General features: G+C 45.5%; 1 protein-coding gene across 1 annotated transcript; it reads left to right on the top strand.

Annotated features, from left to right (window-relative positions):
• The first annotated feature begins 30 nt into the window (after window positions 1-30).
• Window positions 31-17017, top strand: LOC8028668 (WASH complex subunit 1). The gene is made up of 7 exons (XM_029989987.4): window positions 31-142; window positions 331-641; window positions 4104-4387; window positions 5283-5500; window positions 7079-7340; window positions 14356-14500; window positions 16659-17017. The coding sequence occupies exons 2-7, from the start codon at window positions 408-410 to the stop codon at window positions 16875-16877; spliced, it is 1362 nt and encodes a 453-aa protein (XP_029845847.2). The 5' UTR covers window positions 31-142; window positions 331-407; the 3' UTR covers window positions 16878-17017.
• The last annotated feature ends 2007 nt before the right edge of the window (window positions 17018-19024 follow it).

Raw genomic sequence — 19024 nt, 5'->3', positions numbered from 1 at the left:
AGAAATCTAGGCGTACGCAACAATCGCTAAGAAGCTCGCGATGATTTCAAGATGGCCAAGTGGGCGGTGCGTTTGGGCGGTGTGAGTCCCAGCAGCTGATCAACGTGAGATGCAACCGTTTTCATGGGACGAGAAAGCGAAAGTAAGCCACTCTCCACAGAATACGGGACCAGAAAACAATAATACTAATTGGCGACATGTAAAAGGGTTTTGTCTCTTACCCCAAGACGAGATGTTTCCCTGTGCGTGTTTGTCGTCCTCAATCCTTGGCCGCTCTGATTAATCTTCGGCTCTTCGTGCCCTAACATTGCTAACATTTCGTTCTTACAGCACCGGCACATCTTCAGCGCTGAAGCTGCGTAGCATGGGTTGCTGAATTTGGCGGCTCCTACTCGGATCGATTCAGCATGAAGTTCCAGCCGTACGAGGCTGTCCTGATACCGCCGGACCTCCGGCACGACGAGTGCATCGTGCAGGTAGCGGACTGCCTCGACCACCTGGACAGAGTGACCGCCGCCGTCATGGACGGCATCCTCGCTCGAGTGGCCGAGTACCGTAGTCGCCTCCAGGACATCCAGGCGCGGGCCGACTTGGCGAGAGCTAAGATCTCGATCATCCGTGGAAGCAGCAAGGCCACCAAGGTAACCGTGATCGCTTTCTTGCAGCAGCGGATCACATCCGCCATTCTGAAGCAAACCAGCGTGAGCTTACAATGGTAGACTCGACGCGGACTGAACGGACGGAAGTGGCGGTTGAAAGCTCTGCGCACAATTTGACAGCTTTGTGGAATGGTTCCTTGTGCCACCCCTATATGCTCGACAAACAACAACTACTTCTGACAGACGAGTTAGATACACCTCACTAACAATATTCTTTTATGTTTTATCGTTACGGAGAGACCACGAAATCCACTATAGTCCAGACACAGGTCAAAGAGTGGGAGGGAGGCTGGATCGGCGTGTTGCAGCTTTTTTGGGTACCGACAGAGCTCAGAGGGCACCGGTCTAGATGTACCAGTACCAGAGCTGGGGGAAGCTCCTGGGTGTGAGTACTGCAAGAGCAGGAAGAAGCCACGTAGAAATGAAAGAATCGGCTCAATATAGGCTTCATAAACATACTGGGAGGTAGAAACAGAATAAAGTGGGAGGAGATTGGTGAACAATTAGAGGCTGAAAATTTCACAGTGCATGGAGTAGCAGAAGCTTACCTTAGAGATGAAGAGGAACCATCATACATACCAGGCTACTCCTGGATGGGATGCAACCAGAGGGGAGGTGAACGCGAAGGTGGAGGTCGAGGCATGTTAGTTAAAGGGCAAGACTGGGAAATAGAGAAGGAAAGCTGCAGCGAACACTTATGGCTGAAAGTTAGGGTAACAGGTCTGAACACTCTTCTGGGGTTTGCTTACCTGAGGACAGGAAATGATTAGAGGGAGGAATATACAGAACACTTCATCTATATTGACGGACATCAAAGAAATTGGCCTTAATCAGAAAATAATTATCATAAAAGACACGAATGCCCACTTAGAAGAGTTTGACGGATACAAAGATACAACAGGAAAGTTACTACTGTCGAGATCGGTTATAACAAAGTCGGTTATAACGAAATAGCGGCTACAACAAAGCGATCACGATTTCCCATTCCCTTTTGCACTTCGTTAACCGAAGTCGGCTATAGCGAAGTGAGTTTTGATTTCCGTTGACTTTGTTATAACCGGTCTCGACAGTAGAAGATTTCTGTGATGCCCTATAAAGGGAGCATGCAATAATGTGAGTCAGGAGAAACTCTGGGGTCAGCTGAAGGAATATAACTTAGATGCAAATTTGGTTAGGTTTCTTCAGCCGGTGTACACAGACAAGAGCGTAGTTAGAACATGGGAAGCAAAAAACTACACAACCCGCAGCAATAAAAAGAGGGCTCAGGCAGGGCTGTCCACTGTCACCTCTACTCTTCATGATATATCTCAGTGAAATAGAAAAGAAATTGGAGCAGAGCGGTTGTCCGTCCTTCTCGTTTTCTTCCTCAAGTTTAACTTAGGTTTTGATGTGAGTTATATGGAAGGAAGGAGAAATATAGTATGGGTAATACCAGGACTGATGTATGCGGACGACATAGTACTTATGGCAGATAACCAGGATACATTACAGGAACTACCTGGAATATGTGTAAAAAAAAGGGGACACCTTGGACATGTGTTTTAGTAGTAACACGTCTGGAGTAATGGTGTTTAACGACGAAGACGCGGTACCCCTGAGGATACAAGACATTGTAATAGACCATGTAGGAAAATACAAATATCTAGGAGTCCAGCTCAATGAGGGAAGGAAATATTTAGAGGAGTCTGAGGAGAATATAATTAGAAAAGGGAATAGAAATTAATCTATTATGGAGCTCAAGGCACCATGGAACTATGATAGATATGAAGTGGTCAGAGGTATATGGAAAGGAGTGATGGTGCCAGGACTGTCTTTTGGCAATGGGGTACTGTGCATAAAATTGGAGGTTTAATCAGGATTAGAAATTCGACAAAAAAGTGTAGGCAGATCGGCACTGGGAGCACATGAAAAGACACCAAATGAGGGAGTACAGAGGGACAGGGCTGGTCGTCTTTTGAGAGCAGGGAGGCAATTAGTAAGTTGAAATTTGAGCAAAGTTTGACCGAAATGGATGATCTGCAGTGGGCACAGAAGGTATTCAAGTAGGTATAATTGAAAAATTGAAACACAAAATGGACAAACTGAACCCGAAAGCTTACATTTAAATACCCACACACTAGTGATAGGGCTGAGCAGACTACTTCAGTGGAAAAGGGAGTGAAAGATGCGGAAAGAAAAACCTGGAGACTCTACCAATGTACAGGTCGCAAAAACAGGACATAAGAAAGGAAAATGTGTTCAAAAATTCACTGGGAAGTTTTTTACTGTTTGAGGCGAGAACGGGAGTTTTGAGGACGAGGACGTGTGGGGCTAAATTTCAGGAGACAGACACATTATGAGACCTGGACAGTAGAGCACTTGGTTTTGAAGTGCATGTGGCTTTGCCCTGCCCTCCCTGAGGGGGTAACAGATTTGGCCGGGGCCTAAGGTTTTGCTGCCCAGGATAGAAGGACGGAAGAGAAAAGGATTACAGTCACAAAGAGGCAATTAGAAGATTGGTGGAAATTATCTGGGCAAAATTGAATGATGCACAACTAATTTCACACACTGGGGACAGGCAGGACAGTGGAAAATTGGGGCTCCCTTTCCCGTGGCTCTGAGCCAATGTCTTAACCCTTAACGCCATTGGGGTTAGGTTTTAGAGGTCATCCGTATCCTCGTCCCACTGTAAGGTCCTGCGCAGTACCTATGCTGAGATCATATGGGGTGTTTTCACATGACGTCAATCTGCCATTTTGTTATTCTTGCTTTTTTTTTTTTTTAAACAAGTTTTGAATGATTACATTGCTACCTCTTGAGATGTCAGCGTCGTAAGACTTAAAAGCTTCTGTGTACTGGGCATCTGATAGGTTATGTAAATCCTTGGAATGTTCGCCTTTGGCACATGCGGGGCAATTTAACAACAGCAAAATGATGAACGAAATTACATCAGTGAAAACACCCTATAGATGCAGTGTGCCCACTCACTCACCCTTCAAGAAATAAAGAGAAAAAGAAAGTCTTGGCCAGTTGGATATTTGGAACATAATCTGCCTTTTCTGAGCTCGTTTCAAATTTTTCGAAGTGCCAGTTTGTTTTATAATGCAGAATAACCCCTCCTTTTATTTCCTAGATTATTAAAATGCAATGACGCCTACGAAAATCCTGTCATACCTTAACATGCTCCTGTCAGATTGCGCAAGATGCGTCTAAATTTCTCACCAACACGAGGCAGGCAACCTGCAGGCCCCTAGGTGGCGCAGGTTGCCGCTGAATTCAAGGAATATAGCTGCTCCGTTCAGGCCCCACCCTGAGCCTACGTCAAATGCTCGAGAACTACAGAAGACACATTTACTGTCCCCCTCCCGTAACCTCGTGTGAGTGATTGTTTCACCTTGCCCGTCAGCGTTGGAAAAGAATTGCCCTTGAAGCCGTGTTCACTGAGATCAATGTTGTTGGCTGCAGGTATTTTCTAGCTACAAGTACCCATCGAAGGAGCCCGAGGCGTCCAATGGGGCACCCCGCCCGAGTGCGGTGGAAGTGCCGCTGCTTCGCAGTCATGCTCGAGTCAAGAGCCAGCACACTGCGCCGGACGACCGCCTGCTCAAGGAGAAGCTCCAGTTCTTCAACGTGCGGCCACCATCCAAGCCGACCCCGGACGCCCGCGGAGAAGAGGGCGGTCTTGGGAGGTTGCCGGACTGCACCGACTCCGTGGGCAGCCTCCTCCTCTTCAACACGGGAGAAAGTCCGTAAGACGCCTCTTTTGCACCTGCTTCCATATTCCCTCTAGGCGATCGTTTCAGACTCGGGCGAGCCCGATAAGCAGGTTTCTCAGGTATGAGCTAGAATGAAGCGAGTAAACACGAGTTAGACTGGAAAACATGAAGGAATACCACGACTGGATGTCAGTTTTGACGATTCTAACCCAACGAAACAGACAAAAGAACTGGTTGTCTCACATAGCCACTGACAGGATGAGAATCACACAATGTTCCTTCCGGATGCCAGGCTCCCAGCTTGCTCTCGTGTCCTTCCGAGGGCATTTAGCTGCGGAGGCATGCTCGCGGGACGCCAAAATGCTTTTGAAGGTAGAAAGCTCGTGCTGGAGGCGGGACGACCGAAAGTCCTCCTTGCCGTTCCCTGCCTCTCAGTCACTACGGAAAAAAAATGTTTTCACCACGAAAAATATAAGTCGCTGAGTACATACAGTGCATAGCGGGAGAGAGACAGAAAGAGGAACCATTCATTTGCATTTCGCTCGTGCAGTTCCTTTTGGCGCCCTTTGGAGTACCAAAAGGAATTCTGGGAATCGGGTGTATGTGAGCGACTGTAGCGAATGACAGATGCAGCGCGGGCAAAGGCAGACGAACAACTGCGCTTCCCTCTTTTTTTCGCTCCTTCCGTGGAACGGGAGCAAGAAGGAACAGGGAAAAGCTTGCAAGACATTCCCATAATCCGTGGCACACTTCATGTTCAACTTTCTCGGATTTTGGCGAATAGTTTGTTATTTGCCTTACACTCGATGCGATGCTGGCGACTCGACTTTAGAGTGCATTGCTTGCCAAGCCCTCCCGTGTGCATTGCGGCATGGGTCGACGGCTCGTTGGCGATAACGGTGTCGTGCCGCCATCATCTTGCATCCAGGTACACCAAGTATGTGATGCGTGACCCGCTGGGTGCCGTTGCGCGAACGTCGGCCGCCACGAAGGGCGCGGGCGACACGCAGGGGAATCTGATGGCTGCCCCCGCGTCCATGAGCGGTGCCAGCCAGAGGGACGTGCCCCACGAGGCGTTCCTGTACACACCCGGCCGGGGACAGGCGCCCCAGATGAACGTGCCAGCCGCCCTGCCGGACTTGCCCGGTGAGAATCCAGTCTGCAGCAGTCCGGGCTCGGTTCGTGGCACACTTGGAGAGTCTTGCATTTTACACTGATAGCCGTTATTGGCGAGGTTTCCAGACGGATCTCGCACATGTTTCCCGTAGGTATGTTGTGGAAGGTTGGGAACAGCCTTCAAGAGTTCAGCTGCATTTTTGTTTAAGCATGGTGCAGGGTAGTGAAAGACAGAAACTATTCAATATTCAATTAAAATATATTCGGCCAAAACCACTATTCGCTTTGAATTTGTTTCAAACTCAAAATCCACTATTAGCACATGGATACTTTGGGATTTGATGGAACTCAACACCTATACCTGTTTTCACCTGAAGAAAAAAGCAAGTTTGTGCATTGTTCATACGTGGCGCGATATAGTACTGACGAGATTTGGTTGTCGGAGGAAAAAGCGATGCTTTTGGCATTTGGAACGTGTATGTCTTGATAAGATAACAAGTATCTAATCTAAAATTCACTTATATATATCTTACTTATCCACATAAAGGGGGAAATTAGTAATGCTCCGCGAGAGGCCGGACATTTTTTTAATATGGTTCTTTAGGTGAAAAAGAGTATAGAGTGTTTGATTCATAATTAAAATAAAGTGGTAGTTTTCAGAAATTCAGGATGATGTTTAACCACGTAAGTGCCACATTTGTTTTTCCAAAAGTAACCTAAAAGTGCCATTTTTTTTTTTAATTTTTATTTTTCTAGTATTACACATATAATTTGAAAAGTTTATTGCAAAAAAAATCAGCGGAGGCGAAAAAAATATTTGCCAACTAATACGAGTGCTGCCATCTATGATCAGCTCCGCAAAACTACACGGACGAGCCTTGCTCATCCATGGAATTGAGAGCTACCGAAAATAACCACTGGACGAACTGAGCTCGTCCATGGCATTTTTAGCCAAAAAATGGCCGACGAGCCCAGCTCGTCCAAAGTATTTAAGGGGTTAATAAGTCATATTTATTGGCTGTTTGCTATCTCTTGAGTGCATTTTTCTCTGTGACAGGAGTGGCATTTCTGCATGATATGAGTGGCAACAAAATGGTGGTGGTGTTGCTGGAGCCCCTTTTCCTCGGCGTGTCTGCGCATGAAGGGAAAGGGAACTTTAAGGCAGATTTCTGTGCAAGCATAAATAAAAAGGGGCAGCTTGGTTTTTGTACTTAATTTATACTTCTAAAATGCAAGTTTCACTGTCGCTACTCTGAAAGTTTTGAACACTTCACGGTAGGACGCGGCCCTGATTTACACCGAATGAGAAGGGTGGGATTTGGAAATAGGTGTTTTGTCAAGTTAAACTTGATGGTGCTGTCAGCAAAAGATCATGTTCTTAAATTGGACTTTGCATTTGAGACCTGGTTTAGGAGACATCATAGTAGTGCTGTCTCGCCATTTTGCTGGCTGGCAACATGTTAGCAAGAACCATGAATGGCCGGTAGGGCCAAACTATTACTAACCTTACTTTTAGTGTTCACAACTGAATTTTGCATTCGGTTTGATCTCCCAGATACCGCAATTTGCACATCAAGGTATAATTCTAACCTCCGAAACTGTGCACAGGCGTTGCAGACGACCTCTCCTACTCTGAGGAGCTGGGGCCATCCATTGCCCCGTCATGGCTTCCGGAGCTGCCCGAAATACCCGAAGGGAACTCGCTTCCGGCAGAAGCCCCGACGGACTGCCCGCTACCTCCAGAGAGCTCGACCGACTGCTGCCCGCCCCCGCAGACAGCCTCTCCTGAACTTCCCACCGCTTGCGACGCGGCACCTCCCGCCTACGAGACGACCGTGGCGGATCTGTCAGAGCCAAGTGCGGATGGCGGGTGAGTAGCCCCTTGCGAATAGGGTGTTGTACAGGAGCATTTATTTGGGCAACCCCACCAGGATAGTTCTTATCTCTAACATAAACGATTTGGCCTTCTTTCCTCCATCACGCCTCCTCCTCTCCTTATCGTACTTCAACGGGCATGCACTGGATGTCCCACAACCTATGCAGTGCCTCGCGAGGGGAAGGGACGTGCTAAAGAGACGGTAGCTGACCAGAAGCTGCGAATAGTGAAGTGAAAAGCTGGGCTAGTGGAATTATGACTTCGTTCTTCTGTGCAAGGGCCACATTCACTGCCTGCTCAGCCATCGCACCATTACTTTTGTTGGGGAGGAGCTAGGTGAACGGAACACGAGTCGAATATAGTTTGTTTCTGGGGGCAGCACGGGACTGACTTTGCATCATACCGCAAAAAAACAGTGGGTGTATTTTGTCGTCTCGTTGATGCGAATATTGGTGTACTTGTGAAAAAAACAGTTGTTTGTTCAGCATTCTGCTACCCTGTACTTACACTCTGTTGTACGTATCTTGATCTAATAAAATTCGCGATTTAACTATTTTTTTCGTTGCCCTATCTTGCTTCCATTGAAGACATGTATTTTATTTCTCGACTTGGCAAAGTACTTTTGTGCTACAGTCTCGACTTATAGAAGTCTTTGGAAATCGCACTTGCACATATCGGCGGCCTCTGCAAGAAAAAAAATATTTAACGAAATCAAACCGTAACGTCAAAAACTAAGCATAGAAATGTGTGGTCCTTATCTTTTTCGCAAAGCACGTCATCGGTGTCGTCCAACGAAATGTCGAACTTCGTAAATGACACCATCAACTGCATCTTCCACGATTGCTCAATAATCACGTTGCAAGTCGGAAGGCATTCCCACCTATCCAGACTGGCCCATGGAAGCCTTTTCGTTTGCTTTCACAGTTAAGATCCCGCGCATTTGCAGACTCCACTGGAGCACAACTTGCTCCAATGGGTCGAACATGCATCCAGCAGCGCAGTTGTTTGTTGCTTCTGGATGAAGAATGGCCATAAACGAACACCAAAAACCTCAAACCTGAGGGGTACTTCCGAGTTACGTGCGCAGTGACATCTCTGGGGGATCGTGTCACTTCCAGATGAGCTCTGTTTTTTGGTCCTCCAGCGGTCCTCCTGTGATTCTGAACACTGTGTAAACCGCGTTCTCGACCAACACGGCGTCATGGCGTGTTGGTCTCTGATACCACGCACCCCTGAGGGGTTCCTCGCGCGGTAGACAATGGTAGAGGAAACCTGGCTTACGAACAGGGTACTTCAGTTCGGACACAACAAAACACCGCACTTGATAAGCATCGCCCATGACTGCAGCGTATGATACAATTGTACGTTGAGAAACACGAGAAATAGAAAGTTCGGACTCTTATCTGCTCCTCGGATTAACCAAATTGCTAGACGTTACTCGGGACTTTGCCGAAGCTCTTTAACCTATGTACAAATATTTACACAAGGTGTGCTCTTGGCACAGAACGGGACATTGGCACACCATTGGGTAGACCAAGCAGTTGGATCATCGCTCGCGCGTTGGCTCACGAGACTCTTCTTTTTAATGCAAAAGCACTAACTTTCTCATGGAGCGAGCTGACGTCATCAGTTTGAAGTGCGAAAACGGCACCTTAAATCCTTTCTCCAAGTGTAGCCAGCTCCCAGCTATGAAACCACGCGAAAAGCCTAGACCAGCACCTTGTTTCCCCGATCCCAAAGGAGCGAATTAAAGCTGATGAATTTTCGGCTTCAGTCCCATTGGTTGGCGCGCGTCGACAAGGCTCCCATTGACCGCTGCGTGTCGGTTTCACCGATCGCTCACCCGATGGCGCTGCATGTCCACGAGACAGCACCTCCATTGCTCCATGCCCAAGGTCAGCGCGCCGTACACTGCAGACGAAAAAAGGGAGCGAAGAGCGGTGGTGTGTGCTTTCGCATTCACAACTCATAAGAATGCTTAGGTGTACATCGAGCTTTTTGTTTCAAAATTACATTTTTTTAAATTTTTGGAAATTTGATGTACTGTTACTAGGAAACTACTTATCCGATTACACTAAAACTTTTACAGCTTATAGTAAAATATTGTGCCAACAGTTTGAACCTAAATGTTTTAAGAATTCACTACGTTATAATGTTAAAAAAACTAAAATAAAAAAAGTTTCTCTCTAATGGCTCATGACTAGAAAGAACAATATTTTTTTCTTGCATGCTGCATGTTCAAACCTATTTTTATTGGGTTCAGTTCAAAGCCAGTAACATGTAGAAGAGGTGTGTCAAATTAAATGAGCATCCTATTTTTTGTTGTTGAGAAAAGGTACATTAAAAACTGGAATTCAGCTTAAGATTTGACACTCCATTACTAAAAATATAAAAAAAGTCTTTAGTAAAAAAGCAACCGAAACTTAATCCCAAAGGTGTATTCATCCAATACATAAAATTTCACAATAAAACATGCAGTAGTTCTTGAGATACTAAATTGAAACCAAGATGACTCATTTACCCCGCTGCAACAAAGTTGCAAGTAGCTGCAACAAATTTGTTCTTTACTTGCCACAGTTTATGAATACAGTTATATTGAAATTAACTGAGCTTAGAAGTGAACAAGTGGAAGCTCGGGAACAACCTTCGCAAGTTCAGCTTGGTTTTTATTTAAGCATGGTGCAGTAATAAAAGGCTCAAAGAAACTGTTCAATATTTGACTCGAAAATATTCGGCCAAAACCACGATTCATTTCGAATTCGCTTCGAAATTAAGATCCACTATTGGTACAAGACAAATTGCAAATAAGAGCTCAAAAGACCACTCTTTCCAAAATACATCTCTCATCTCTCTCACAGCTGAAGAGTGGGAAATGAGCAAGGCACTGTAAGTACAACATAAAGGATATATATGTTAAATGTGATGTGAAGAAAACTGTACCATCCGTATCGAACTGACAGGGCTTTCTTTCTTCATCGCTGAAGAAAAATATTTTCTTTGGACATGGTGCTAGGAAACATAATGTGGTGGTGTGTTCCATTCCTGTGTTGTTTCCAACAAGACGTGAATGCCTTAGGAAATTACCTTCACTGTGAACTTAGATTGACTCATTCGCAAGACTTGTTTGTTATACTTCTGTGGTCACTGACAGTTTAAGAAATGCAGGGCGTGGCGGCCAATGAGGTTGCGGCGTTTGCCCATAAGAACGCCAAAAAAGCAATCGTGAAGCATGAGCGTGATAGGCCACGCCCCATATTCAGTCACTATGAAGAATAGTTTGTCCCAAGATTCTCTACGTATGGCAGACCGGAAAGCTGGAATTTTGGGGAACTACCATAATATCCCGAGATGTAGCCCACGTAAAATTGAAAGCAAATCGAAATAAAATAGGGAGTGGGGTATCTTTAAGTGTGCGACCGAAAAAAGTTGAAACAATTTTGGAGGTCTATTATTTTAAAATGTAATATATTGCAGAGTTTTACTATTCAAGGTGAATCTTTAAGTGAGCTGACAAAGATAGCGATTATGTTGAAAAACAGCGCAACTGGGACGAGGACACAAAGAGACGAAGAGAACACAAGACAAACCGCTGACTATCGACTGGTTTGTTATTACAACATAGGGAAGAACGACAATGAAATGAAAAAAATGGAGTCAAATGTTCGCGCGCTTGCTTGACGCCTCGTGGAATATGCCCCTTTCTTCTTTTTTCATCTGATTGTAGACTGGTTTTCTTCTTTCTTTCCTCAGGAGCTGTTGTTACCCTGAATCCAAAAGCTTCATCTCGTTAGGAGTCAGAGTCACCGAAGGTTGGCTCACACACGAACTGTTGTTCCTCGTGATGTTGTAGGCTTCTACCATTTCTCAACATGTTTGGTCGAGAGGGAGACGAAGAACAACAGTTCGTGTGAGCCAACCTTCGATGACTCTGACTCCCAGCAAGATGAAGTTTTTGAATTCAGGGTAACAAAAGCTCCTGAGGAAAGAAAGAAGAAAACCAGTCTACAATCGGATGAAAAAAGAAGAAAGGGACATATTCCACGAGGCGCCAAGCAAGTGCGCGAACATTTGACTCCATGTTTTTCATTTCATTGTCGTTCTTCTCTATGTTGTAATAACAAACCAGTTGATAGCGCTTTCTCTTGTGTTCTCTTCGTCTCTTTGTGTCCTTGTCCCAGTCGCGCTGTTTTTCAACATGAACTCTCACCAACTCGCCCAGTTATCTATCCTTATCAAAGAAAGCGAACTGTTTTAAGGATTATTTCAAATCTGTATTCAGTCGTGATAACGGCAGGGATCCTGATTTTTTCTTTGATGGTATATACCCATTATCTGATTTAGAGATTAGTGTTTCTGGTGTCCTCAGTCTACTAATGAAACTTGACTGTAAGAAAAGTCGTGGCCCTTATGGAATTCCAAATTCTTTTCTTTGCCGATATTCACTTTGGACTTCATTTCTATTGCAACAGTTCCTCAGTCATGGAAGTCGGCTAAAGTCATCCCCTTGTTCAAGTCAGGCAACAAATAGGTGGTTACAAACTACAGACCCATTTCGCTCACATCGTCGTCATGCAGACGTTTGGAACATATTGTCTATAAGCAGATATCCGAGTTGCTCGAGACTAAATTTATTCTTTGCCCACAACAGCATGGTTTTCGTCGTGGCTACTCCACCTCAACCCAACTTCTTAAGTTCACTCACAACATAACTTTAGCTTTAGATAGAAAAAAAAAAACACCTGATGCCATCTTTGTAGATTATTCTAGGCTTTCAATAAAGTTTCACATCATAAGCTTTTTCAGAAACTACGAGCGACATTAAATAATACGTCATTAGTTAATTGGATCGAAGGTTATCTAAAAAATAGATCACAGTTTGTCTCATATAGGGATGTTCATTCTAGTAATGTCTCAGTTCCGGTGTCCCACAGGAATCGGTTTTAAGACTTCTTTTGATTTTACTTTAATTAACTATGTTACAAATGGTCTTCCAGTTAAAATTCGCCTCTATGCAGATGATTGCGTTTTGAACAACGAAATCAACTCTGTAGATGACCATGCCTTGCTAAACGACTCTTTTGTACAGTTTTTTTAATTTGAATCAGAAGTGGCAGATGTAAATTAATTTCGATAAATCTGTCGGTATGACATTTACTAATAAAAAGCAGCCGTCTGTTTTTAGGTATGGTACTGGTAATATAATTCTGTGTTAAGTCCATGAATACAAGCCTCCTACATTGGAGAAACTAAAAACTTCCAAGAACGGCTCCGTCAACACAAAAATGACGTACGCAACTTCGACCGCGAACGCAGTGCTCTGGCGGAGCACTGTGAAGTTAATGACCACCGTATCGGATTTGAAGATGCAAGCATTCTGGGTACTGAGACGAACCTACGCAGAAGACAGCTGATAGAATCCTGGCATATTCAAAACACCGCAAATAACATCAATAGGTCTCTAGGCACCTTACCCAGTTTATATGTTCATGGGTTACGAGATACAATCAAGACGGCGCAGGCGAAACGAAGACAACCAGCAATCGACAATGAAGAAGAAGAGATAGCCAGTTCAAAGAAAGACAAAGAAGCTATTATCCCGTTTAGTCGCCCCTGAGGAAGAAACGAACTGTTTCGAAACGTTGGGACAATTTTTCGACTTTTTGGTTGGCGTATTTCTTTATTCTTTACATGAATACAAGTGTTTGGGTATTTTGTTCACGCCTAGTCTCAAACGGGATAAGCACATTAGTTTTATCTGTTCTCATGCTCTGAAAAGGCTAGGATATGTCAAAAGAGCCTTAGATTATTCAACTAAGGGAGATAAAAAAATGGCGTATAAGACCTTGATTTCACCTATCTTAGAGTATGGTTGTGTGGTGTGGGATCCGTATCTAAAGGGTGATATTAAGCAGATTGACGCAATACAAGCAAAGGCAACTAGATTGATTTGTAATAGATATGACTGCAATTGCTCTCCTACATCTTCCATGACTGACATAAGGCTTATGCCTCTTGATTCCAGCCGCTCTGTAGAACGACTTAAGCTCCTACACAAAACAGTGAATAATGACTGTGCACTTGATCGGGAAAAATATGTTGGTTTTGTTGCTCAATCACGTACTCGAAGCTTCCATCCTTTAAATCTTGTACCTTTAAGGGCCCACCTAATTGTTTTAAATATTCTTTTTTTCCTCGAACGATAGAAAGCTGGAACAACATACCGTAGAATACCGTGCAACCGCCCATTCTACATTAAGCGCCCATTACCAAATTTGTAAGATCTGAGATAATACGCACAGTATATTTATATGTAAAATTGATGACCGGACAAGCGCTCATCCCCCATTTTTTTGCGATTATCTCCAAAGTTTGAGTGGGCGCTTGCCCGGTATTTTACGATAAATGGACAAGTTTGTTATCTCAATTTTGATAGATTTGTATTAGAAATGCAGCAAATGTTCTGGTATGGTGCCTGTGAGTACTAGTGAAGTGTATGTGATTGTTTTTGTACTATTTTCCAACTATATTGCATTTTTCACGGCTTTCTAAGTTGTGTTTTTTTTTGTTTTGTAGGGTGTGTACATCTTTAATTGTTTGCCTTTTTGAATGTAAATGTATGTTTTCTTTTCACTCCTGCGATGACCTCATCGAGGATGCAGTATTTTGAAATAAATAAATGAATAAGTACTAGTTTTAGATTCCGTCACTTGCGAAACTTGTTATCGCAGGGAGGGGCGATAAACCAGGAGACGACTGTCCTTCCGAGTCAGCGATGTTCGCTCATCTCCCGTCGTGGCTAAGTGACACCATTTCTGCCGAGGTCACCATTGGTCGGAGGCCCTACAGTGGACTGTCTCTCGGTGTTTTTGAAAAATAGAAAATCGTGCCAAAAATAGGGGTGGGTTATCTTTCGAGGGTGGGGCATCTTTCGGGACATTATGGTAGGACAGGGTCTTCCCAATGCACATTTCTAATATGCCACTCACTCCCTCATTCTTCTCCCGCACAGGAGAACCGAGGAGGCAGTGAGCGAGCCCTGCCGAGATGTGGTGCCGGAAGACGGCAGCGCTCGCGCCAGCCTGCTCGAGTCGATACGAAAGGCCGGCGGCAAGGCAGCCCTCCGCAGCGCCCGCAGGGAGCAGCACAAGAAGCAGGTGAGGTGGCCTCCCGTTCTGTCTTGGCGCCCGAAGCAGCTGAGCGTAAAACCCGACTGGTCGGCAAGGCGTAGCTGTACGTGCGAGAAGAATGTGCAAGATGGCATATACCTGTCGAAGCCGTAAAGGTTATGCTTAAAAAGTCATTAGTTGAGTTACTTGAGCTAAAACGTAAGCCACACATATCTATAGTCGGTGACAGGTTAATAACAGTTCATGAGAAACTCCCCCACCTCTGTCCACTTTAGCGAAGTGAACGCTGGAGAGGAGGTAACCTTTTCTCCTGTATTTCCTTCGCTAAAGTGGGGAGAAGTAAGAGCAGCTTCCCCTGAACTCTTAACTTGTCACCGATTATAGTTGCAATTAGTTTCCCAAACGAAATAACCGAGTCTCATTTGAATTGCCTGTAATATCCCCTGTAGTGACAGTCATTGAACTTTCATCCCCTCGTAAGTGATGAACTAGAACGGTTCAGAAGCCTAGGCTCTGTTAGCCGTAACCCAGACACCACATAGACAATTTTTGTGTCATAGTTGCGCATCAATGCATGGCTCGAATTTGCAACATACTGTCGAGACCGGTTATAACGAAGTCAACGGGAATCTGAAATCACTTCGCTATATCCACCTCTTCATTATATCTGGACTCATAAAAGTAACACGGAAAAAAAATAAAAGACAACACGGGCCGTCACGGGCACTTTTATTGTGCCTGCAGAAAACGGTCAAGGCTTCCCTGCACGCACTCGAGAAAAAATCCTGCGAGCTATGTACAGATTGTGTCTACAGCTGCGACAGCTGCCACGGAGGACACCGGTGGTGGACGGTGTTTTTTACGTTTATGTACACTTTGTCAAGGATGGCACGCTTTTGGTTCAAGGAGATTGCCTTTGTCTTCCCCGTCGAGGTGCCGGTGGTGCCGGTCCTCACCATCGTTGAGTGGCGATGATTCGCCGAATCGGTGCTTGAGCGAAGTTCAACTTTCACACAAGAGCGGGGAAGGAGTCTCAAAAGCGTTCGCCTTCTGCAAACATGTCCGCCTCTCTGCCCAGTTTCCTCGCCACACTGGCCACGCGACAACCAAATGCAGGTGTGCTTGTGCCAATCTGCCCAGGAGGCGTCTGCCATTAAACTGCAAATGCCGTCAATGGTTGGTGTGACTCAGTCTTCAAAATCTAGACTCTCTCATCATCTCTGCCGGTACGTTGTCGCTAGCGCTCCGAATGACCCTATCAACATGCCATGGGAGCTTCTCCACGTTCAATGCAGAAAAGCAGCTTCCCAGATAACGAGCGGGAAGCAGACGATGCAAAGGCTGCCGCCGGTGGCTTTTGCAGCATCGTCTGCGGTTAGTTCTGGGTGGCTGCTCAGCTGTGGAAGCATAAATACGGCAGCTGAGACTTAGAAAACGTTTCCAACTTACCATTTTTTTTTTTTTTTAAATTATAACAGGATTTTTTTTTGCTATATCCGTGGGAGCCGCTCAATTTCCTTTGCTAAAAACAGACAGAAATGTATTCAAAAGTGCAAACAGGAATGGGAAATTGTGATTAATTCGCTATAGCCGCTATTTCGTTATAACCGACTTTGTTATAACCGGTCTCGACTGTAGTGGAAAGACACTCCAGTTGGCGGTACTATAGTGCCTGGAACGCGTCTCCGGCTGGCGAGTTTACCACGTCCCAAAAAAGTGGTCCCTCGATTTCCGCCTGGTAACGTCATAAAAGTGTCACGCTGTCGCCGGTCGCGATCGATCCTGGTGGTGCAGCAGACACTTTTTCTGCTGAAGGTCGCTCTCCGGTGTGACGGTACACGGGAGCTTCAGCAGCCAGAAGTTGGGACGCCCTGACGACAGCGACACTCGCGCTCGCTCATGCTTTTCACCAGCATTTCTACGACCAACCGCCAGGATTGTGACATCTGACAGCATGGCACTCCGGCTTCTGTGACGTCATTCGTTGCCCTTTCGGGACCACTTGTCATGTATGGGCAGGATAGGACGCTAAACACACCAGTCGGAGACACGTTCTAGGCACAATAGCGGTACGGATGGTAGAAACAATTTTGGCACTCGGGGAACACCCCGGGGTACTCTGGGGAACCGATAGAGTTCTCGGCGATCCGATCTGAAGACCCACATCATCCGCTCCTTGCCACAGGCAGCGGCTCCTGCCGGAGACCTCATGTCGGACCTGCGGAGCAAGCTGCAGCTCCGCCGCAAGGGCATCTCGGGTGACCAGGACGGCTCGAGGCGTGCCGCCCCCGTGCCCCAGGTGACCTCGCCCCTTGACCGAGTCCTTGAGATCATCCCCGTGCACCAGAGAGACTCCGAGGACAACACTAGCACCACCGACACAGAGTGGAACGACTCTGACTAGACTCTCGGCCCCTCTTGGTTTAGTTTTTCTTTGTTACTTGCTTGACGGACTCAGTTATGAATATTTTCTCGTTTCTCTCGATCCCCGCACCGAGGTGCAAGTTGAGAGCAGAAGGTCAAAGTAAAGAAGGTATTTCAGTTCCTTTGCCTCATTGCTTAAGTTGTTAAGGCCAGTCCAGCTGGAGCCACATTATGAAACTGGTCCCAGCTGGAGGCAACACTTAGAGGGACACTGACAGGGTGTTTATGCTCGTCGAGGTTTTTATTTGAACACGACCGACAAGAGCCTAACTAACCAGAACACAATTTGTGGCTTGAAATTCATATTCTTTCCGCCCAAAACTGCCAGTCGAGAATTGGCCGGTTTCAGGCGTGCTCACTCTTTTTCACGACCACATGCCATTCAAACTGATGCATACCAAATATATTCAAAGTCCGTCATCTAAGGCATACCTTCGATATTAAAAATAGAAAAGATTATGAACCCCATTTTCTGCGGCTTCCAAGCAACTAATACGTTGATAAAAAAAGAAAAAAAAATGTTGCAAAGATTACAGGAAGTAGATGTACATGTCAATCTCAAAATGGCGACGTGCCGCGGGCTGGACGACGTGATGGCGGCACACGACGGACCAACGTTGCAGTGGATGTGGGACCGCCACTTCAGAACTGCGGTTGGTGGTACTGGCCGATCTATCTTCAAGCACAGAACAGCGAGGGGAAAGGGTATAAGTGAGAAACAATCACACGACAAACAGTTCAAGCCACATCCTCATGGTCGGTTTCTGCTTCACACGCTCAAGAAGGGAAGGAACGGAAAAAAACTGGGTAGGGAGCGAAAGCCACGTGACCTCCGGCAACTCTCTCCTCCGGGCCTCCATGTGCATGTTTCTTTTTCGAGCAGTTCTGTTCTTTTACCTTATTAAAAATATACTTAACTCTGTGGCAAAATATTCATTGGGTAGTCTTCTGACAACACTACTAAATCGCATGACAAAAGAAATTTTTTTTTTTTTAAATTTGGAGGTTGGGGGGTATTTAGAAGTCCTTTTAACTCAGCAGGGTCCACCGACACCGAATGGTATGACCCTTGGTACCTATGTTATTTTTTAACACAGCATTTTTTATTAGCCAATTTTCAGAGTTTTGCAAGGGCAGCCGTAACGGCCGGCAGTAGCAGCTTGCTGAAGCAGCTGGGTGTAATTTGATCCAATCCCCCGGCAGGATTTCAACTCCCCATCTCAAGATTGTGAGCCAAGTGCTTTGCCGACCGAGCTATCCAGGGTCGGCGGTCGGAGCACATAAAAGTAATCTAATTGGCGTGACATGCAAGGGTGTGGTCGTTTGCGGCCTTTCCCGTCTCGCTGCTCGGCGCGTGCCAGAAATCTTCGGTAGGCGGTGCCATGCAGGCACCCTTCTCTTCCCTGGAAGGCCTATCACACATTCTGTACAGTCTTTGTCAGCATGATCAAGCTTGTATAATTTTTTTTTCTCTTGTTGCTGGTTTGACGAATTCAGCTGCAGATATTATCTTGTTTTTCTCGATCCCCGCACTGTGGTGCGAGTTGCGAACGGAATTTAAAGTAGAGACAATATTTCGGTTCTTTTTCTTTCTGCGCCTCCTTGCTTGGGAGGTGAAGTTCGGTTCAGCTAGAGTCGTATTATGGAACTGGTCCCAGCTGAAAATAATAATAAATTCTTATTTACCATCAAGTGTGTGACAAGGAGATAGAGAAAAAAGCTGCTCAGATGCAGCTTGATGAGCCCCCTTTACCATCAAGTTAGACTTAATCCAGCTGGGTCCAGTTCCATAATCCAGCTCCAGTTAGACAGGTTTACCTGGGATCCTAGTATTACACTTATCCGAATGGAAGTCACCCTTTTTTTGTAGAAGGAGCCAAGCCCTCAAGTCTGGTAGCCTAGAAAATTATTAGGCACCGATTATGTTTAGATCTGAAACTGGTTCATGCTGGGATACCGAGTGGGACATTCGTGCACTCTGAAACTGCAGATCCCATTTCTGATGTCCAGTGTTATACTGCCACTTCGTCATTTGCAATCATCCTTCCATGAATTGCTATGACTTGCGCTTTGTGTGCTTTTTAGAAACTTTCTTGGCTTTTGCTTGTAGCCAAATACCTCAAAGGT

Source organism: Ixodes scapularis, unplaced genomic scaffold (genome assembly GCF_016920785.2).
Source record: "Ixodes scapularis isolate PalLabHiFi unplaced genomic scaffold, ASM1692078v2 PGA_scaffold2__306_contigs__length_199485367, whole genome shotgun sequence".
Lineage (NCBI taxonomy): Eukaryota > Metazoa > Arthropoda > Arachnida > Ixodida > Ixodidae > Ixodes > Ixodes scapularis.
The sequence above is the reverse complement of the archived record's forward strand: the minus strand, read 5'-3'. Positions and strand labels throughout refer to the sequence as shown.